This window comes from Anastrepha ludens, chromosome 2 (assembly GCF_028408465.1).
Source record: "Anastrepha ludens isolate Willacy chromosome 2, idAnaLude1.1, whole genome shotgun sequence".
Lineage (NCBI taxonomy): Eukaryota > Metazoa > Arthropoda > Insecta > Diptera > Tephritidae > Anastrepha > Anastrepha ludens.
The window spans coordinates 147,091,591-147,115,711 of NC_071498.1; the positions used below are offsets into that span (position 1 = coordinate 147,091,591).

Here is a 24,121-nt window from a genome sequence, read left to right on the forward strand (position 1 = left end):
CACGATCTTAAGAAGCTGGTAATACGTAACTACGAAGCAACAGCTCAAGATAGACTGCTTTGGAGGAGCATTTTGAAGGAAGCTTTGACGCACCCCGCATTGTAACGCTATGAAAGAAGAAGAAGAAGACAGATCCATCAACATTTCAAGGAGAAATGATGCAGACCGTGGATCAACTTTTTTTCATTGTACTTTGGGCCACGTGATTTTTTATATACTAATTTCTGTAAAGAAAAATTAAAATAAATTTTTTTATAAAGTTTAAGTTCTAATAAACAATTTTTTTTTTTTTTTTTTTTTATTTCAAACATAATAAGTAAATTACAATGTTTAATTACACTACAACTAGTTCAGAAACTAACAAGCAGTTTGATTCGAAAATAAATTACAATTGATAAAAAGAAATTACAAACAATATTTCTTATTTTCTGTTAATAGCCAGCAAGTTCATGTGGTTTTTTCCTCTTTAATCTTCGAACTGGGCACGGGTTACTAAGGATGCTCCTAGCTTCTTCGTTTACATGCCCTTGAAGTCGAATTTGGTGCGCTTCTGCTATTTTCTTAATTTCTTCAGTTACAGTGTTAACTTTAAGGTCCCGATGAATATCAGCATTTCTGACGTACCAGGGTGCTTTAACGATGATTCTCAGCACTTTGTTTTGAAAGCGTTGTATTACATTGATATTTTCTTCACTGGCGCAACCCCAAAGCTGTGCACTATAGGCCCATAATGGTTTTAATGTTTGTTTATAGAGCAATAATTTGTTATATATGGATAAATGCGATTTCCATCCAATTAGCCAGTTCATTTTGTTTAGCCTGATGTTAAGCTCATTTCGTTTTATTTTTATATGCTCTTTCCATCGCAACTTCGCATCTAGGGTAATACCTAGGTATTTTGCAGTATTAGCGAATGGGACTTTTTCATTAGAAATCATTATTGGTTGGTATTTTGTAATTTTATTTGTAAAATTCACGTGAATGGATTTACTGTTATTGAGTTTGATTCCCCATTTTCTCGTCCATGATACCATAGAGTCGATTGCAGTTTGAAGGTTCCTTGCAGCTTTTTCTTCTGTCTTTTCAACACATAAAATTGCAGTGTCGTCAGCGAAGGTGGCAGTTAAACAATTTGCCATTAGTGGTAAATCTCGGGTATAAAGAATATACAGGATTGGACCCAGGATGCTACCTTGTGGTACGCCGGCTTTTATTTCAACCAGTTCAGAATATTCCTTTCCCTGTTTAATTCTTAAATATCTTGAAGTAATATATGACTCCAGCAGACTACAATATTGGTATGGGAGGCAAGTCTTTAATTTGTAAATCAAGCCTTCATGCCATACTTTATCGAACGCCTGTGCGACGTCGAGGAAAACTGCTGAACATACCTTCTTTTCCTCTAATGCTCCTCTATGGACTTGTTCCAACGTGGAGTGTTTACTTCGGAAACCAAATTGGTGAGAAGGTATTAGATCTTTTAATTCAATAATGGGTTTCAACCTGAGGAATATTACTTTTTCAAACAACTTGGATATTTGTGATAACAGAGAAATCGGACGGTATGAAGACACGTCGTGAGGATCTTTTCCTGGTTTTGGAATCATTATAACTTCCGCAACTTTCCACAGTCCAGGAAAATATTTTAGTTTAATAGCTGTATTGAAAAGATAAGCCAATCGTTTTAGGGCTTTATTTGCCAATTGTTTTAAAACTTCTGCAGTTATAAGGTCGAAGCCTGGAGCTTTTTTATCTTTAAGTTGCTTGATTTCCTTTCTGAGCTCATTTAATGTAATTTGTGGAATTTCAGAACGGTTTTCATATGTACCACAGGAGTTTAAGTCGTAGTTACTCTTATTAGGTGTGAAAGTTTTTTTCAAATACTTCGCAAAAGCAGTGGCTTTTTCTGCATCGCTTCTAGCCCAAGTACTATTTTCATTTCTAATAGGTGGAACATGGCATATTGGTCGTTTTAAATACTTTGTACTTTTCCAGAGAGAATAGTCATCTTTTTTATCAGCTGAAAGCTCTGATAGGTAACGTTGCATTGACTCATTTTCAATAACTGCTATTTCTTTTTTTAATGCAGTTGCTGCATTGTTGAGTTTCGTTTTATCTGCAGGTGAACGAGTTTGCTGCCACTTCCGGCGAAGTTTTCTCTTTTTTGCAAGAAGAAGTTTTATTTCTTTAGGGTAGTTGGTGCCTATCGTTTTCCGCCTCAATTCCGGCGTGTTTTCCCAAGCAGCTTTCTGAATTTTCTTCGTAAAGGAATCGATCTCAACCTCCAAACTTTCAGCTGTCAATATTGGTGCAGAAAAATGCATTGCGGTGCTAAGTGTTGATTTAAACGAAGCCCAGTCAGTGTATCTGTTGTACAGAGTCAGATAATAAACAATGCAAAAATTTTTTTAAATTTATTTCCATTGTTATCCCTTCTAAAAACGGCTTTTCTTTTAGCGCATTTTTGGCATTTTTAATTATTTTAATCATTTTAAATGGCGGATGTACACTCAATTCTTTTAGGAAGGTCGCAGCGGGATTATCAATCGGCGGGCATTGCAGCATCGGCGTCAGTGACCTGAATAAAAAACAACAAAAGTTTTTTTGTTTATTAATGTCATAATTCCTATATGAATTAAAAAAATACAATAAAAATATTCGTGGAATAAAATGCTTAAAAAAAAAATGAATTTTAGGGCGAGTTTTCGTACTATTTTTGCTTCGAAAAAATTATTTTTTTGAAAAATTTTCGAATTGTAAATTCACATAGAAAGTACTATCATAAAAAAGATGTGTGCAAAATTTCAGGTAGATGGGTAAATAACTTTTCGAGTTATCGCGTGCCCCAATTCGAAAAATATAGTTTTGAGGAAAACGAGTCTAAAGTCGGCAGCGTTACTACAGGTATACCTCTCCCAGCGCTCGAACACGAAGAATAGAGTCGTCACGGTTGACGATCTATAATATAAGAAATACTTAAATTTACGTTCTAATAAATGTTTGACATATTCTTAAAGGATTATATTAACATTTTATGAAAAAAAAATTTTTTTTTTCGAAATTTTACAGGTATCTGTCCCCTTAAATACTTTCCATATTTTCAAACTACTTCCCATTTGTGGAACAACATCAAGACGCACACCACAAATAGGAGGAGGAGCTCGGCCAAACACCTAACAGAAGTGTACGCGCCAATTATTTATTTTTTTTTTTTTTTTATACACTTTTGAAATACAAAATTTAAAAAATCTGATTCTTTTGGTCAAATTTTTGTAAAAAACAAAATGAGCATCAAGTGGTTAAAGCTTCTTTTAGCAAAAAAACTTTTTTTTTATTTCCACTTAAGTTAGTCCGCAATTTATTCGTACATATGCCCGCAAATAGTTTTCATTGTGCCCACAATCGATTTTATTTACCACCTGCAATGTCTACTAATGCACATTTAAAAATTACCAATCGCTCAGCGAGACCAAATCCACCTATCAGCTAATGTTACTATTTTTGTATTTTTGTTGTTGCCTGCTAACACTTTTTGCTAGTCAACAGAGAGCAACTGCAAAAGCTCCCTCACTAGTTTGCCAATGTAGTTACTCGCTCGTTTCATACATACACACACACATGCATACATCCATATGTACGTACGGGCGCAGTCAGTCGGTTACGGTGTTGTTATGTCAATTGGCCTTGAACTTGGAATATGAAATTTGAGATTTATCTGCAACACACTCAATAGGCAAGGTAGTCTGATGCATACACATATGTATGTACTTTTATGTATGTATGTATATATTTACGTGGGTATATACTCGTACAAAAATGTTCATATTCTCACATATGGCACTCTGCACCTAATAGCTTACGGATGTGAAACACAACTATTTATATGCATATGTATGTCTGTACGTCCCATAACATGCGCGGCAATTGACTCTAATGAATGAGTATTCTATTCAGTCAATGTACTCCTCGTACACACATACACATAGAAGTATATCATAGCCTACACTATCTACATTTCAAATGTAAGTCTAAGTGTGTAAAGGTGTTTGCGCAGCATCACAAGCTTTCCGCCACCTGAATTACCTGTCTATTATTAACATTTATGTTTATTGCCTTATGTTGCTTGGCGTAATTGAACCTTTACATTTTTCAATTGTTTTAATTATACAATGAATTTTTTTTTTTTTTTTTTTTTTCTTTGGATTCATCCGTTTTTGTTTTCTGTATGTTTAAATTAATATATATTGACACTGGCGCAGATTCGGAGACATGTTGTAGGGGGCAAAGTTATATACAAGAATATTTTAGAGCTTTCTCGTAAGGTGCCGTTCGAACAATTTAAACTTTATGCTCGTTGTCAAGGTGGCTTTTCACACTAAAAAAATTGTCTTGCTGTTTTTTATTTGTTCCATTCGCTTGTGAGTTGCAGGGTGTTAACAATGGAAGTCAACAAAGAGAAACTCGGTACATTTTACAGATTTTCTTTGATACAGGCGACAATACCCTCCAAGCCGTTGAAATTACCAGGCGAAGAGCTTCATTTTCTTCGTGACACCTCTTCACATGCCCACTTAAACCTACTCCTCTATCACTCATAGTTCTAAGCAGGGATTTGTAAGCTTATCAGATTTCTTTGATTTTCACCACTTAGGTCAATGCAGCATCCACTTTCAGAAATACGCCGCACTTCAATTGAAGGAATGGGTGATTAACTGGGAACGAAATATTGGACGCATTGACGAGAGAGGCTCCGGCTTTGCCTTCAATAGGACCCGAGCCCTTCCTTGCTATGGGACAACACAACACCAAGATGAAGCTTAGAAGTGAAGAGATGGACTAAGGGAGGTTTGCTGGCACCAAACCATGGGGCTGCGCCAGGCGAAATCGTTACTGGAGGAGTATAAACAAAAAAAGGTTTAAAAAACTCACAATCCTTCCCAAAGATAAACTGAGAATGCTCACGGGCATTCCAACATTCTTGAATGCATCTTTTATTACGAAATTCTAACCTCATAAGTACACATTTGGTAAGTAATACGGTGTTGTAAAGAATATAAGAGATCTCCCAAGATTATAATGCGATAAAATTTTGTTTAAACTTTGATTAAGTGTTTCAATCGGAAGTGTATGCAGTTCAAGAAGCAATGAACTTTGTTGTGGAAAACCGGTGGAGAAGCAGATCTATATGTATCTGCTCTGCAGCGACAGCCAAGCTGCGCTCATGGCTTTAGACAGCCCCCCAACCACATCAGCGGTAGTCGAGTCCTGTAAATCTAGGCTGAACTATGTCAGTAGACATAATAGCCTGATGCTAACATGGGTCCTGGGACACGTGGCTATCGCGGGTAACGAGACCTCTGACTCCTTAGCTAAGATGGGCTCTGAGGCCAACTTCTTTGGCTCAGAGCCCGCTTTGCCACTCCCCTCTGCGGCCATCACTGCCACGGTTAGCAAATGGGTAACTACCACCCACAAGCGAGCTTGGCAGGCTGAGAGAGGCTGCAGATGGACAAAACTGATGTTACCTGTCATGTCCGATCGACTGTCGCAAACCCTTCTGTCATTAGACAGAGGGGAGTGTAGACGGCTGGTTGGACTGATGACGGGCCACTTTCTGTGGGCAAAGCACATGGAAAGGTTGGGCATCTCAGACAGTATACTCTGCCCAGCTAGTGAAGAGGAGGATGAGACGGCGGACCACTTCCCGTGTGTCTGCCCCGCCTTCGCTCGAATCAGGTTTGAGGTCTTTGGCACTGATGTGTTAAGAAGCGACCATCTTGGCTCCCTGGCACCACAAGATCTACTCATATTTCTTTGGAGATCGGGTAGATTTAAAGAAAATTAAAAGAGAGTCCAAGTGTCGTACAATGGACTTAATTAATGTCTGAGTGCTGCACTTGCTCGTTGTCCCGACAAAATAAACAAAAAAAGTCCAGGTTGCTAGTAACGCAATGAATGTGGCATAACGACGTTAGTTTTGTTGTATCTGTAGAATGAAGAATAAAGCGAAAATATACAAATTGCAGTTTAAGTTAACTTGAGCCTTCATTGACCCCAAACGAAGAACAGTTTAGAAAACAAAAACTCAATAACGCACACATTGATGTGTAATTGAAATGAGGTCATATTATTGCAAAAAGTAATTCCTAATTTTCTGGTAACATGCAGGCTTACCGGGAAAGTTGTCCTAAATACTTAAGAACATCAATATTTAGGTCATTGGTTATATGCCGGTTAAAGACAGCTGCGTTAAGAATCTTTTTTTGTTTTGGGGCATTAAAATTATCGATCGGAGTCACCTTATTGTATACGATGCAGTTCACTTGACTCCATGAGAAACCATCGACGTTAAGTTAAGGCCCTTCTCTGGCCATTATATTGGTCCACCTCTTTTAATTTTGATAATTATTGCCAAGCCATGTTAGAAATCTTCTCCTGTAATGAGCTGGGCTGTCATTACGTTGATCACGTTAGGGGGCGTCCATAAATAACGTGAGATGTTTAAGGGGGGGGGGGGGGGGGGGGGGGGTAGAGTCAAATCTCATCTAATCTTACGTTGAAGAGAGGGGGGGGTCTCGGTAAATATCACGCAATTTTTTTCTGATTGAAACAAAAAAATTGTACATGCTTAAGATTTAATCTCAAGCGTAATCGTAGTATGATTAAGATCATTCACTAATTCGTTTGAAAGAAAATAATTTCATTCATACTTTGACGTTATACATTACTACTGTCAAACCACCATATTTGTTTTATACCAAATAGCTCAATTTAATCTGAATTTGCGGTACAGTGTAGCCCGTCGGTTGTTTTCGCGCCACTATGAGCCGAACGCCCTATCACTCAGGGCCTTCATCAGCACGCCTATTGATCTCTATTGGCCAAGTATACGTGATGATTTAGAGAAAATATGCTACAGTACATGCGGTATTTACTTCGCATCTATCACAAGAGCTGCAGAGCACAGGAGAGCAGCTCACATTGCACCAGCTAAGCAAGCGCGTATGTTCCGCAAAGTGCGACCCTCACGGATTGTCACAAGACGAGCTAATGAGTTACTGTGCGCAAGCGTCAACGGCTTAGAGTGGCTAGATTAGAACGAAGTTGAAGGAGCACATGATTTTACTGAAAATCATATGGACATGTTGGTCCCAATAGTCTCTCTTGAAACCGCGCATGATTCTCCATGGACTGAATTAGAGTAGATATTTTTTTTTTAATCGCAGTAGTTACGATTTAAGTCTTCTATTGTTAAATTTTTATTGCACTTATAACTCTCAGCAATATTGATTACTAGTCTTAACTAGTCGTAAATAAAAGCACGAAGCAACTTTTTTTTCTTTTTACAATAACAATCCAACGCGTTTACATAAGACACCCACATTTTGAAAAATCTCACGTGAGATTGGGGGATGGGGGAGGGGGTTGAATAAAATCTCACGACATCTCACCAGGGGGGGAGGGAGGTTCAGAAAATTGAAAAAAACACCTCACGTAATTTATGGACGCCCCCTTATTTATACCATCTTTGTCATGTGTTTTGAAATAATTTAAGGGGAAAAAATTAAATTATTCTTGATAGGGATGTTAATATCGTGAATGAATTTTAGAGCCCGTTTTGCAGCATTTTCCATAGTTTTAGCTAACATTTCAGCTGGAATAGCGGCTATTTCCTCACGGATATTGTTCATGAGCTCTTCTATGGTCTTTGGCTTATTAATATACATATATGTAGAGTACTCTTTAAGGGGTTATATACAGTTAAAAGCCCGAAAAAAGCGAATTTTCCAGAATTTTTGCTGAGAAAACTTTTAAATTTATTGATCTAAAAATGTTTACACATATTATGTTATCTTTTAACTGTATTTTAAGACTTAGTATTATTAGTAAAAATATTTATTTGGAAAGGAGCTACAGCTGATCTCCGGGAGCTCCTCTTAAAAAAGACGTTTTGCGTTTTTTTAAAAAACCAATCATATTATATTAAAGTAATGTTAAATCTAGCGATTAATCAAATGAATAAGCAAAATAATTTTTTTCTTACAAAATGGTGGTTTCTCAAAAAAAAAAATCGATTTTTGACTAAAATATCGGCTTTAAATTGTTTATAAAAAAAAATATTTATCGGTGAGAAGAAAACTTCGATTAATTACTAAAAAATCTATTTAAGAAGCTCGTGTTAAAATTTAAGACTAATCGGTTTAGCCGCTTCGTTGGTCACCGCCTCTGAAAACATCATTTTAAGAAAAACGTGTTTAAATTTTAAAAAGCACTTTACATAGGATACATTTTTTTTAACTTGCATGGAGTTGTCTATGCCAGGACCAAATATTGCACCCTCCACCGCTTCGCATGCTTCTAATAACTCGAGCTGATGTTGTCTGCGGGACACTCTTCCATCTCGGGTGCTCTCACGCGCTTTGAGATCGGAAATGTTCACGCACTGGTCATCTTTTTTTCGGCTTATGAATGCGCATTGGGACCAAGTGTAATTGCTATTGCATTCATATAATACAATAGTGCACGGCGATCTCTCATCTCTCAATTGAAAAGGTTTGTCATATCCCTCAATTGAGGCAAATAATTAAAGCTCTAACATATAATGTAACGGAAATTATTTCCAAAAGCTAAAAACGCCAACAAAAATATTGATGCATAAAACAGCTTAATCTAATCTTGAGAACACTTTCTTAACCTAATACAAAAGTGAAGCGATTCCTTCATTAAATATACCGGCAGCTATGTATGCAGCGATTTCCATAGTTTTCGAACCGGTCGGATCAGTTTTGGGAGAGAATTTGCAAATCCGTTGATTGTAGCTCTCGTAGGTGTTTTGGTAAAACCACCTACACATCTTTCTAATAAATTATCACTGCTGAGATCTGTACAAATCGGGAATATAGCCTTCTGGTAATGGCACATTTTCAGGTTCGAAAGTGGATAATTGATTAGCAGCTGCATCCCTCTGACAGCTTCACCATGAGTCTGATACGTCCGGGCACTTATCGTGTTCACGTTCGTCAGTTGAACAATAATGATAATATATGGCCCAGATAGCATTATATATTATTGTAACGGAGTCACAATTTCCCTTTTTTGATAAACCATAATAAACTGTCAACTTACCGATCATCTTTCCAGTAAGTTTGCTTTTCCACCGAGATTTTTTTTTTTGTATTTTCCCCCTATTTTGTTTTCAACTGTTTCAAAAATTTTTTTCGTTTCTGTACGTATCCAATATATTCTTTTTTCATATCATTTTGATTTTTATAAAAATCTTTAATCTATTTTAAAATAATCTTTAAAATCGAATATCTCGGAAACAGCTAATTTTGTCATTAAAATAAATTAAACCTAAACTAACTAATGTCCTTAAATATCCTGGACGACTTCCCGCTAACTTCGCACAATACTCTAGAACAAATTGTGCGCCATATTTTTTTTTCGAATGACAAATTCTGTGTTTTGATTTGGTCATAGCGGATTTACAACAGAGATCAGCAAAGTTTTCTCGTACAAGCAGTGCCAAGGCGATCCTATACAAGGTGATATCAGAAGAACAGCTTATACTGGGTTTGATTGAAAAGTAATGAGCCTTCCCGCGCGGAGCGTCTGCCAAGCGATCAACCGAATCGGCTGGTGGGGGAAAGTGATCGTTGAACCTTCCCCTTCCACTAGAAACCGGTCCCAGTTCGCTGGCAACAACGGTGCAGTCAACATCGCTCCGCGCGTGAAAGCTGTTTTAAAAGTGTGTTAGGATTTTGCAGTGACGAAAATGCAGCGATCGAACGAGTACCGAAACCATTGGGCTATTCAAGGAGGCTTACGGGGACCAATATCTGTCCAGTGCCTAGGTAAAATAGTGGCACAAGTCGTTCAAGGAAGGTCGGGAGGACTTCGAAGACGAACAGCGATCTGGAAGGCCTTCGACGACGCAAACAGACGAAGTCGTGAACCGAGTTTGTGAATTTTTGAACATTTACCGTCGTGCTAGACTACGTGAGGCCAGCGAAGAGTTAAATTTACTTATTACAATGTGCCCCTGAAAAGAAAGCTGAAAGGGAGGCGTTTCGACTCCATCGAGGCGATCCAAACAACTATGACAGCCGAATTGAACGCGATTCCGGCGGATGAGTTTAAAAAATGTTTCCTGCAGTGGAAGGACCGCTACCAGCGGTGTATTGACGCTCAAGGGTCCTATTTTGAAGAATATTAGTTCATCTGATGTCAACGGCACGCTAAACAAAGCAAGGGCGGTATTCGGGTGAATTCATACAGTATAGGGGAGTTCGCAAATCTCCGGACGCACTAAACTACGAAATTTCGGGTCATGCGAGAAGTCCGTATTGTTGTACGGAAGCGAAACATGGGTTGACTCTAATACCATTACACAGAGGCTTTTATCAATTTATCAAAAAAAGCCCCCGCATCATCTGCAGAATATTCTGGCCAAACACGATCAGTAGCGACGCACTGTGCGACCGAGGAACCCATCCTTAGGCAAATCAAACGCAGAAAGTGGCGATGGTGTGACCTACACCTTGAGAAAACGACCAGATAGCATCGCGAGAATGGCATTGAACTGGAAACCGCAAGGGAACAGAAAGACACTTGGAGAAGGACGATGTAGCGCGAACTAGCAGATGCCGACATCTCATGGATTGGTGCAAAAACAACAGCACAGAACCGTGTCTTGTCGAGACCCTATGCTCCCGAGATGTGTGAACAAGGAAAAAATAACAAAAAAAGGGCAGCAGCCTCAGCGCAGAGTATGAAGTCTGAAATTTGTATACCAAAACCAAAATCAAAATACATGTAAGATGTTTCTTACTTTTTTTACCGTTATTGCCTTGAACAGTGCGTTCATCGCAAGGATGATAGATTACCAGTTTTGGTCATCCAAAGCAAAATTATGAGAGTAACCTCGACTGGCACGTCACCGGGGATTCTGTACGATCATTTTATGCGTATTGCCTACCTCTTCCAATCAGTCATTGTTCAGTTAGTAACGAATTGTTGTTATTGGTTGATTTTTTTCCTATATCACCAACACAATCTCAGTTGGTTCGAAAACAAACCGCCGTCATGACGCCGGATACGTCAGCTAATCAGCTAATTCTTTCTAATACGCTGAGAGCCGGTTAACGGTCTGTTGTTGGTTGCACCCTTGAATTATTTTCACCAGTGCTCATCTTACTTAATATATTTTTCCGCTCTTCCAATCACTCGTTGTTCAGACCATCTCAGTTATTCTACGCTCGCCTTTACTATCTCACTTGCAAGGTTGCTGACCTCTGTTTTACAATTGAGAAAGAGCGAAGGAGGTTAATTACCCCAAAAACTTCAGAAGACCCGCCCTTGTATTTTTTAGTATTGTTTTTTTTTTTTTTTTTATTCCCTTTCTTGTTTTAACTTAATTGCACACTGTGGCGTATGCGGAACATATTTGTACGAGTTTTTGTACAATAAATGTTTTCATTTATTAAATTGAACGGCGGAACGTACAATTAAGTGTGAGGAGCGCGCAAAATTTTCCAAATACTTAACTATCATACTTTAGTGTGTAATTTATATTTATTAAATCAATCGCCAGCGCGCCGTGATTAACTCCCCAGCAACGTGATCGACTCAAAATGCGGCACTAACACAAACAGAAACAGTGCATGAATATGTACACACACACTTACATACTTGCGTGTACTCGTTGCTAGTTAAATATAGAATTATTTCAATAATAATTGAGTTCTGTTTAGAAGCTTCATTAATCATCGCTCGGCACAACTGAAGCGAAGCGGAGGTATTGAACGTTACATGGGAGTGAATAAACGTTTCAGACAAATGATTCAGGAAGCCTTTTAATTTGAGAATATTTACAAAATCTAATCATTTTAACAACTCAAATTCATGACAACTACATATATGTATATATGGGTAGTCGGACTAATCACTCAAATACTGCAAGTTGAAGGCGATTAACTGCAACTGTAATCACTTATGGCAGACGTACCAGAGGATGGTTGTTAAATAAATTGCTAATCAATTTTTTTAATATTTGTGACTCTAAAATTTTAAACACTTTCATTTTATATAAAAAAATCCGTCAGCATTGAGAATTTAAGAAAAAAAAGAAAAAAGTTCAAATTTGTTTTATGAGTTAGTTTGTTTTGCATTTTCTTAAAGTATATATACATATATATGTAATTGGCGCGTACACCCATTTTTGGTGTTTGTCCGAGCCCCTTCTCCTATTTGTGGTATGCGTCTTGACGTTGTCCCCCAAATGGAGGGTCCTACAGTTTCAAGCCGACTCCGAACGGCAGATATTTTTAAAATGAAACTTCTTAGGAGTCAAAGGACGAGAGAGAATGGAGAGTAAAATTTCAAGGCCATGCAACGTTTTGAGCATTTTCGTTCCGCGAGAGAGAAAAAAGATATAACGTAGAGAAAAGGAAAGAAAGAGCTATACCTCATATATAATATATTAAATACACTTTAGGCTATTTTTCCAAAGTTTTTCCTTGTGGTTGCTAATTTCAAGTGATAAATAGTACTGCCTACTTTTTGGCGCTTGTTTGTTGGTGCAAACTTGTAAGAAATATTATTTTGGTGCCTACTTTTTGGCGCTATATTTCCTTGGTGCCTACTGTTTGGGGCGTTTTTGGTGCCAATTTTTTGGCGCTTTCCTTTTGATGCCTACTTTTTGGCGCTTATTTCCGTTTCCTGGCTAGTGCTTGTGCGTACTATAATGTGCTATCCATTCCGGCGTCGGATTTATTGGTATTGCCTTGCGGTACTTTGAGCCGGAATCGCTGCGTTTGTGCGGGTGATAAACGGTAGGAGTAGTGCGTGTTGTTGCCACGGTTTGTGTCCGGCGTGGACCCTCCTCTGTTTTTTGTAAATTTTGTCTTATTGTATTCTCTGCAAATGTTGTGAATTTATTTAGATATATATTCTTTCTTCCTCTCTCTCTCTGTCATTCTCTCTCGGGTCTCACCCTCTTTCTGTGTCTACCTTGAAAGTTTCACTCCTGTTATGTGTACTACGCTACACGCGCTTTTTTATGAGGAGCTTTTTCATGGCAGAAGTACACTCGGAGGTTTACCATTGCCTACCGAGGGGCGACCGCTATTAGAAAAAACTTTTTCTTCATTTTAGTCTTTCACCGAGATTCGAACCTGCGTCCTTTCTGAATTTCGAATGGTAGTCACGCACCAACTCATTTCGTAATATCTTAAAAATATTGTGTGAAAATTAGAAGTGACTCGGACAAATACTTCTTGAGTTATTCAACAATTAACAAAGGGCGCTCGGGAGCTCCGGAGAGATAGCAAAACTTCAAATGCGTTTTTCTCAAAACTATGTTTTTTGAGCTGGTGATCACTGTAACTTAAAAACCGCTTGATGGATTTCAATAAAATTTAGACCGCTTTTGAAAAACATAAAAAACTCGTGCCTGATCGAAGGAGTTTTTTTCGCAAAAATTTCGATTTTTTTTAAACAATTGTCGGTTTTTTTCTTGAAAATCTGAAAAATATTTCCTGAGGCCGCCATATTGTTCATTTTGAAAAAAAGCCTCTATCAGGCACAAGATTATCTTTTAATAAAAACAATTTCTCTTGTCATTGATTTTAGATGAATCTCCAAGGAATTGTGATGATCGGCGCAAGGGACTTCTGGAGAATCGGGATCCACACAAACAGCGATAACTTTTAAAATTATTATTATTTTTTTTTTGTTTTTTTTTTTGAAATTTTGCTAAAGTCAAGTCGAAACATGATGTATCAATTAGGTGCGCAACTAAGTTCTCGCTGTTTTTTTTTTGATGAAAATACAACTTCATTCTGAAAAAATTGGTACAAGTGAATCATTGAAAGTATTGCCCATCTCTGGCTACTACTTTTCCCATCTTTCAGGTCGATCTCGTATACCGTCGCGGTAAAACTGTTCGTCTTTTGAGGCTATCCACGGATCAAGCCATTTTTTGATGACTTCATAAGAATGGAACTGCTGGTCAGCTGGACCATGTGCCATCGATCGGAACAGGTGGTAATCGGACGGCGCAAGATCTGGAGAATATGGCGGGTGGGGTAGGATTTCTCATTCGAGTGTTTCCAGGTAGGTTTTAACGGGTTTGGCAGCGAGAGGCCGAGCGTTGTCATGCTGTAGAATCACTTTTTCATGCTTCTCCGTGAATTGCGGCCGCTTCTCCCGCGTGCTCGGCTCAATCGCATCAATTGCAGCCCCAGTGATGGTTTCGCTTGGTTTTAATACTCGTAGTTCAAAATAAATAACACCAAATACATACATAGCATAGCCTTCACAGCGTGAATATTCGGCCGACGACGTAGAAGCATGACCGGGTAGTCCCCATGACTTTCTTTTTTTTGGATTGCTGTACTGAATCCATTTTCTATCACCCGTCACGATGCGATGAAGAAACCCCTTACTTTGATGCCACTGGAGCAGTTGTGCCCAAGCGAAAACATGACGTTCAACATCCCTTGGTTTTAACTCAAAAGGAACCCAAGTCCCTTGTTTCTGAATCATTCCCAAAGCATGCAATAGCTTGGAAATGGATTGGCGGGTAACTTTTAATACTGAAGCAAGCTCTTCTTGCGTTTTAAACGGATCAGCGTCTTCGAAGGTTTTTGGCCTTCCTTCACGCGGATGGTCGTCAACATTCAAACCGTCTTTGAACGGCGGACCCAATCTCGGCGCGTTATTTCACTTAAAGCAGCATCTCCATAAACTTTTTGTAGCTCTTGATGCGCTTTAGCCGCCGTTTTTTTCGAATGAAAGAGGAAAATCAACACTTCCCGCAAATGACGATTATTCGGCACAAAATCAGACATTTTCACAAAACCAAAAGTATGTGATACCAAAACAAAATCACTAATGTCTCGAAGCAGTTTGTTTACCATATGTCTAAGCTTGGTTTATGACGTTTAGGTTATGTTAGAATCGACTAGCATATACTGCTGGCGGCATCTATTGACAAACAGCGGGAACTTAGTTGCGCACCTAATATGTTTTTAGTTTTGTAAAATAAAGCAATTGACTAGCAAAAAAAAAATTTTGAAAATCATCAATTCTTTGGGCCCCTGACTACCTCTAACTCCTTACACTAGAACTTGTTCCTAGTGCTGCCAAGCGAGTATATGGAGATGTGCACTTCAGATCCAATTCGTGATGCATAGCCTTGCAAGCTTTAGTATGTCACTAATCCCCAGATTAGAGATATTCCTCAATAAGGTTAGAAACGCAGAGCAGAGGTGGCTTAGTCGAGAACTGCGAAATGGTGAGCAGCGACACCTTACCTCAACTACGAGATTGGCACCAGCCCTATTTCTTGCCCCATAAGGATCACGCAAGTACTCCAACCACTATCCTACAACACACCCTTTGTGGATTAGTTGATTGTGGTGTATTTTGCCTTGAATAAGGGAATCGTAATTTTCACACTCCCGTCAAATCTTAATACACTCCACGTAACCTGTGTATTCGAGATCATTGCCAAGTCTTGCTCTGTGGCTGAGTTTCGGGCTACATTTTGTTCCTTGTTCACAACAAACATTGATCCGACAAATTCCATTGCAGAAGTTGTGCAAAAATAACAAATATGTATATTTACTTCGCCGCACACCGAGTGCAAGTCTCATCTACAGTTACAATGCGTTTGTTGTTTCGTAGTCAAAAATTATATCTTTACAGTGGTTAACGTGACTCCATTTTTTCAAAGAAATTGAGTATTTTTATAAATAATTCTCACAGGTCATTGCAGATTGCGCAGTCTCGGCCAATTACAGACACTAGAAAGGCACATACGCTCAGCCCAACCCAGCTCTATCTTAAGTTTAATAAAAGAACTTGGTTTGGATGGGTTGCTGCGATGATCAGAAGGCGAAATGGGCCATGAAGTCGAAGTGCAAACCTCAAATCTATCTATTTATCTAAATGAAATTGTTGAGATGCATGTGAGGTCCAGTGGTATTTTAGAGGTGTTTAAACTCATCCAAGTGGTATGCTAATCCCCAAGAGCCAATACATTTTTTAGCACAATAGCTTTGATTTCGTTTTTTTTGTGCAGATTCTCGACCACATTTTTCTCAACAATTTATTTGTCTGTGCATTACAAGGCTTTCTGCAACATCCTCCACGTTTCTGTAACAAGAATTTCACTCCGCACATTATATTAACCCTTAGAGTACGGAGTCTATTTTATAACATAAAGGACGGAGTAGGGTCACCAAAGTCCCCCACACAGAAATTGTTTTCTTTTGTTTATAAGTTAGCATATTAATATTACAAAGGCTGTTAGTAAATTAAGAAACGATTATTGAATTAACTTTACAACATTTATTTTTAATAAACAAATAAAAAACGGTTTTAGCTTCTTTTAGCAAACGTTGTCTCATGTTTGGTTCAGCTAATTTTTGTCCAAGATTTAATAGAAAGACCTTTATTTGTGATGAGCTTGAAAGTTTCCATTCAGGGTTCATAAATATTCATAAATATTCTAAATGGCCAACTGGTCTGCCACACGAGTATTCTCTTATAAGTTTGTCACTATTGTCTACTGCTCCTTTAGTTCGATTATAGTCCAGAATTATAATTGGCTTCAAATAAACTTCATTAGAAACAGAATGTATACTGGGAAGACAGAAGATGTACAGGGTTTGATTGAAAAGTAATGAGCCTTCCCGCGCGGAGCGTCTGCCAAGCGATCAACCAAATCGGCTGGTAGGGGAAAATGATCGTTGGACCTTCCCCTTCCACCATAAACCGGTCCCAGTTCGCTGGCAACAGCGGTGCAGTCAACATCGCTCCGCGCGTGAAAGCTGTTTTAAAAGTGTGTTAGGATTTTGCAGTGGCGAAAATGCAGCGATCGATGGAGCAACGTTACTCGATCAAATTTTGCGTAAAGCTAAACAAAACGAGTACCGAAACCATTGGGCTACTCAAGGAGGCTTACGGCGACCAATCTCTGTCCAGGGCCCAGGTAAAGCGGTGGCACAAGTCGTTCAAGGAAGGCCGGGAGGACGTCGAAGACGAACAGCGCCGGCGCACACCGCCTTCCTCTGCACCTCTGCATTGGTCAAGATGGGGGTTTCGGTGCTTCCCCGCCCTCCCTACAGCCCAGACCTGTCCCCTCCGGACTTCTTCTTGTTCCCGCGCCTGAAAAGAAAGCTGAAGGGGAGGCGTTTCGACTCCATCGAGGCGATCCAAAAAACTGTGACAGCCGAATTGAACCCCATTCCGGCGGATGAGTTTGAAAAATATTTCCTGCAGTGGAAGGACCGCTACCAGCGCTGTATTGACGCTCAAGGGTCCTATTTTGAAGAATATTAGTTTTATGAGCCAAAAGGTTTAATGAAACTGTTAAAAAAAATAAGGTTCATTACTATTCAATCAAACCCTGTACCATCTCGTTCTCTTTAGGAATATATGATAACATAGATATGGTCTTTGTGAAAGAAACAATCGAAGAATACTCCTTCCGATTTTTTGTTAATTTCAATTCGTTGGGTGCCGTTTTGTTTTTTCTGACAGTACTCAAGAGGGTGATATTTTTTGTGAGTAGTTATGCCTGTGCCAGATCCAAACAAAGGCTCAACGAGTTCTTTAACAACCCGTGCACCTTGATTTTTTTCACCGGGAAGCTTTCCGGTATACAACTGCAGATTGTACAAATATGACGTTTTCACATCAGCGGCAGCCCAAATTTTTATGAAAGGTGGTTAAATTTCAAGGGCCGATGTCGAATGTGAACCACACCTAAACGTCAAGTTTTTTCTGCATGTCATTTGACATTTTCCAATTTCAAACTAACTCAATTTGAACACAATCGAGCAACGCGTTAAAGTAGTGTCAGGAAATGGCAACAGTGAATGACCATTTTTCGAAGAAAATCATCTTCAGTGATGAGGCACATTTTCACCTCAGTGGATTCGCCAATAAGCAGAACTGCCGCATTTGGACGAATGATAATCCAAGAGTGATTACCGAAGAACCAATGCACCCACAAAGAGTGAATGTTTGGTGCGGTTTATGGGCCGGCGGCATCATTAGGCCGTATTTTTTCCAAAATAAGGCCGGTCAGGTAGTTACTGTGAATAGTGTTCGCTATCGTGAGATGATAACGAACTTTTTATGGCCCGAATTGGAAGATATGGATGTGGACGATGTGTGCTTTCAACAGGACGGTACCAATTGTCACACAGCTAATGAAACAATGGCTCTTTTGCGCGAAAAATTTGATGGCCGAATAATCTCACGTCGCGGCGATGTCAATTGGCCGCCAAGATCATGTGATTTGACACCGTTGGACTTCTTTCTTTGGGGTTATTTGAAATAAAAGGTGTACGTCGATAAGCCAGCAAGAATTTAAGAGCTAAAGGATGAGATAATTCGGCACATTAACGGCATAGAACCTCAATTATGCCTTAGCGTATCGAAAATTTGGACCATCGGATGGAGGTGTGCCGCCGAGGTAGCGCCATTTTATTTCATACGTAATTTAGTCATACCAATATTATCATAATAAAGAGAAATGATAATAAGTTCCTAAAAAAATTATATTTTATTCAAAATCAACACCGGCCCTTGAAACTTAACCACCCTTTACCATATCTTCCAGGTTTTGATTTTATGTATTGTCGAAATGCACATTTTCCACGAAATGATACCATTCGTTCATTCTCTTCTTCTTCTTCTTCTTCTTGTTCATCATTAGTTATTGAAAAACTTATCTCATAATTATAAATAAATTAATAAGAGAATGCCACTAATAAGTTTTTATACAGGATTTAAAATACAACTCGACTACCTAAAGGGAAAAAGAGAGAAAGAAATTATTTACGAAGTTATTAAAGAAAAACTAATGTTGGGGGACCTAAGATAATCACCGAAGTGAATTTTAGTTGTTCGCAAAACACAAACCTAAAGACGAAATAAAAAGAGATAAAGAAATGTAATTTACTGCAGGGACCGATTATACACCAAAGTAAAAGCACCAAAGAGAATCATATACCCATGGACTTTAACTTGGAAATTCACCTATCAATCTGATCACATCCAGCGTCGCGCTGAACTGCAGCGAATACCTTCATGAATCGGGAATAAGCCGCTCCCACTCCCGTGAAGTGCTACTTAACAGAAGCTGTGGGTTTTTAGTGGGTGAACCGAAAGGTAATGATTTAAAAAAACAACATTCATATTGTTGCATTCCTACAAATTCCATATAAATAAGAATGTAATTTATCAAACCACACAATAGAAGAACTTCTGCCCGAAGTTAACGCAGAAAACATTATAAGTTTTATACACTTTATTTACAAAATTAATTTGTATTTTGAAATCTAAATTATACACGAATATTATTATATAAATATGTACTTATGTTACGTAAAGCTGATGGCCTAGCCGCTAATGCTTTTTAATTCATTGTGATTGTAATTCATTACTTTTCCAATTTTTAAATAAAATGAAAAAAAAAGAATGTAATTTCCCAACTACTTTCTGCATTGTTTATATAAAATTATATAATAAATTTCAAAATGTGCGCACTGCATACAAAATTCCCATTAGCTTTCTAAACCACCTTACTCACAGTTCCCTGCATATTTCCTTTTGCCATTGGCATCATACATCAAGGAAGAGTATTGTCAGCGCACTGAATGCTGCATTAAGCCATGCCAGCACCGAGAATGCACAACATCAGTTGACACGACTCGCGATAAAGGCAATGAACTTGTCAAACGCATTTGAATAAAGGTTATCCGAGTATGAGTGCATCTGACTTGCATTGCATTAATTAAATTTATAAGCCACACGAGAAGCCACTGCAATGCTTGCTGAGAAGTTTGCTTTCACATTGACCGGATCTGCGGAAAAAATTCAAATGCTTTCTCTGCGAACAGACAAGTGAATGGAAAAGCATGAAATCGACAAAACAAGGTTGCATGCATACACGCATACATATGCATGTATGTAGATATGTTCACGAGTGATAACAAATAAGCTTATTTGCCTGTATTTTTAGCAACATTCCACTGATGTCTTCTTGACTTCTGTATAAAGCAATTAACACTTTTCGAAGTTCAACGCGAATATTTCAATAATTAAACACCTGAACGAACATTTTTCACTCGAAATCAGCAATTCACCGACATACATACATACATGCATAAGAATACAAAGTAATTTTTCATGCTTCCATTTACATGTACGAGTATATAAGTTAGGGCGGGTCAATTTGTTCTTGAAAAATATAGTCGACTTTGTTTCGGTGACTGAAGTATTCTACTTTCAATTCGAAACAAAAGCTCTAACGTGGATTTCGAGCATCTTTACAGGGTCCGGCACGCGAAGTGTAGCCAATTAAAAAGGACTTAAATTTAGTTTGGAAAATTACTTTTATTCAATTCAAAGTAAAAATTGTGTAAAATAATACAAAATTAATAATCAACTTACTTTCGCGCGATATGACCACCTTTTGCCTTGACTATGGCCTTGAGACGGTCCAGAAACGAATCGCAAGCTGCCCGGATGTGACTTGCAGGTATTTTGGCCCACTCGCGGACAATGGCTTTTTCCAGCGCCTCGAGATTGGTGAACCTTTTAGTTCGAACTTTGCTCTCCAAAATGGCGCTAAGAGAATAATCCATCGGATTCGCGTCTGGTGATTGGGAGAGCCGTTGTGTGGACGTTATGAAGTTCGGAACGTTTTTTTTAGCCATTCTTGGTTCACTCGAGCTTTGTGAGATGATGCCGAGTCCTTTTGAAACGTCCATAGTCTGCCACCGAAATGTTTGCCTGTCCACGGTCTCAAAGCAACCTCCATAATACTTTCCCGATATTATTTCGCATTTGCCTTGACGCCAAGCTCGATGAAAACTATTCGAGGGCGCCCATCTGCGGTTACAGCGGCCCAAGCCATTACCTATGGCGGGCGCTGCCTCCTGGCGGTCAATAAATGACTCAAACTCTCGTATGAACGGTGGGTTCAATAAACCCTCGTTTTGAGAATTTTCATCGAGGCGTTTTTCCTTGACTGATTAAGTAGCGTCTTTGAGCGCCTAGCGTTTGGGAATAAAAATCACATGGGTTCTCTAAACTTATAGTTAGGCAACTTTTAAAAACGACCAGAAGCCACTAAGCTATACTCGAGCGACGCCGTCGGTACCAGGTGATTTTTAGGGTCTGAAATTATCAGCCGCCCATCCAATCTTGGTTTCAGATTTCGATTTCGATTTCGTATAAAGTTTCTGTTATAATGCTCGTTATTGTCCCCTCGTTATGATATAGCGCAGGAGTGGCAGATCCATTATGGATGCCGGAACTGCCAAGAAAGTGAGTATATAATAGAAGACCCAGAGGTTCCCTGCAAGACATGGTCCGCAAACCCCGTTCGACCTTTTTACAAAACCTGGCGACATGGCTGTCAAGGATAACACTTTCCTTAACAACCCCAACATTTTGAGAGTTACCTTCGACAGTTTGCTTTCCTTCTCTGCGCACATAACCGCAATTGCTATTAAAGCTCAAAACCGCAACAAGGTGCTCAAATCGCTAGCCGGCAGTACTTGGGGCAAAGACAGAGAAATGTTGTTGGCGGCATTTACAGCAATTGGCCGGCCTGTTCTAAATTATGTTGCGTCTGTCTGATCGCCTGGAGCATGTGATACGCAGTGGATCAAGCTTTAGATATGCCAAGACACTGCTCTTCGGACAGCGACGGAATGCCTCCTGATGTCCCCACTACAACACCTACATAAGGAGACACAGGTGCCCCCTGTGAAGGAACACAACAAACTGCTCAGCAAACAGTTACTACTAGGGTGCTACCACAGGTTTCACCCTTGTAAACACCTTCTTGAACCAGGGGTGGCTTTCTGTAATTCGATATCGAGCAAAAATGATAGTCGAAGTATCGTTTTTGCTTTCTCTAACAAAAAATGTCATAGCGTTATATCGAACGTTCGATAATACAGCTCGACACCACTTTTGCTCTCGTTTTCATTTTCTCAGCTGTTTATTTCTTCAAAATGTAAGTTAAAAATTTCAATTTTTTTTTTTAATTTTAAGTTTTATATAGTTGTTTGCATAGGTCTCAACAAACAAACGCGCAGCCCCTCCGTACTGTGGGCATATAGCTTTTATTCTTAATTTATGGTCACATATCTGCAATAAAAAATGTCGAGTACGATAACTCCAAGAATGATGGATTATGTGCTAGTGTAAGTATATATTTACAATCATCGCGTTTATACTATGCTTTCCTTTCCTGTTGAAGTAATATATATATGTTCATTCTCAATAGGTCTCAACAGCATTAAATGAGTACCATCTACGGCACCAACAACTGCAATGAATGAAAATAGTAAAAAATTTAAATTTCGTTAATATTGCACTACTTACTTCCAGGAAAGTTATATTTTTCATAGAACCACTCTTTGCACGGCTGGAAGTTTTTTTCAAAAGATATCCATTGGTTGCATAGAGTTTCTTCCTTCGATGATAATGTGCTGCGAAATATCTTCGACAGAGTACTGTGCCCCATTGCTGCTGTGTGTGCGCCGCCAGTTTGCCACTGGTAACCGCCACCTACTGATATCTCCAGCGTTGCAGCTAGCCTCAAAATTAGAGGTATATATGTACTCCTAAGTCCTTTTCTAAGGTTTATTTCACAAAGAACGTACATAAAAACCTCCTTGGTCAGTCGGTGTTTTGTTTGGAAGCTGTGAAAAAGAAATACTTTGATATTTACTTAATGAAATTTGTATTAGTCTTACTATAAATCGGGCAATTCCATTGGATTCGACGCATCGCGAATTCTCCTTCTATTTATTGAAATCATTCATTAAAATCTTCCAAAATTAAAAAATAACTCCAGTTGTACATATTTACTTTTTGACATCTATAAACCACTTTTCAAACACTTCCGAAAATATGAAAACGATAGTACAAATATCGAAATACGGGAAACAAAATGGGATCGTCGCGCATTCGATATCGAATTAAAGAGTCGACTATCGAATTACAGAAAGTCACCCCCGATTACCAGAATTACCTCAACGATATCAAGAACAAAACTAATCGACAACTACTGGGCCGGACAGTGTTTAGACAGACATTAAACGACATTCACCGGGAGACCGTTACCACCTTCTTAAGCTCCCGACCCCCGAATGCCGTTATTGGAGTCCAACTACCACCCATAGCAGATGAAGAGCTCCAGCTACCCCGAGAGACCCGCGTAACCTTCGCACAATTACGTTCTGGATACTGTAGCAGGTTAAACTCCAACTTGTCCAGAATTGACCCTAAAATACTAAACATATGTCCAGCATGTGAAGGCAGCCCGCACGACACTAACCACCTTTTCACATGCCCTTTAAAACCTACTCATTTAACCCACTCCCCCTCTGAACCCAACCTGTCGTAACAGCAAGTTTCCTGGGCCTACCATTACATGACCGGCGATCTACGAAGATGACCGGTGATCTACGAAGATGACCGGTGATCTACGAAGATGACCGGTGATCTACGAAGATGACCGGTGATCTACGAAGATGACCGGTGATCTACGAAGATGACCGGTGATCTACGAAGATGACCGGTGATCTACGAAGATGACCGGTGATCTACGAAGATGACCGGTGATCTACGAAGATGACCGGTGATCTACGAAGATGACCGGTGATCTACGAAGATGACCGGTGATCTACGAAGATGACCGGTGATCTACGAAGATGACCGGTGATCTACGAAGATGACCGGTGATCTACGAAGATGACCGGTGATCTACGAAGATGACCGGTGATCTACGAAGATGACCGGTGATCTACGAAGATGACCGGTGATCTACGAAGATGACCGGTGATCTACGAAGATGACCGGTGATCTACGAAGATGACCGGTGATCTACGAAGATGACCGGTGATCTACGAAGATGACCGGTGATCTACGAAGATGACCGGTGATCTACGAAGATGGCCGGTGATCTACGAAGATGACCGGTGATCTACGAAGATGACCGGTGATCTACGAAGATGACCGGTGATCTACATAACACTGATAGGGTTAAGTATGCTACAACAACAACAACAACAATAACAAC

At 39.1% G+C, this 24,121-nt stretch overlaps 1 protein-coding gene across 1 annotated transcript; it reads right to left on the reverse strand.

Annotated features, from left to right (window-relative positions):
* Positions 1-22,121: 22,121 nt before the first annotated feature.
* On the reverse strand, positions 22,122-22,733 carry LOC128859902 (uncharacterized). Its single transcript, XM_054097045.1, has 2 exons — positions 22,420-22,733; positions 22,122-22,363 (listed from the first exon to the last, which is right to left on the reverse strand). The coding sequence occupies exons 1-2, from the start codon at positions 22,700-22,702 to the stop codon at positions 22,266-22,268; spliced, it is 381 nt and encodes a 126-aa protein (XP_053953020.1). The 5' UTR covers positions 22,703-22,733; the 3' UTR covers positions 22,122-22,265.
* Between the last annotated feature and the right edge of the window lie 1,388 nt (positions 22,734-24,121).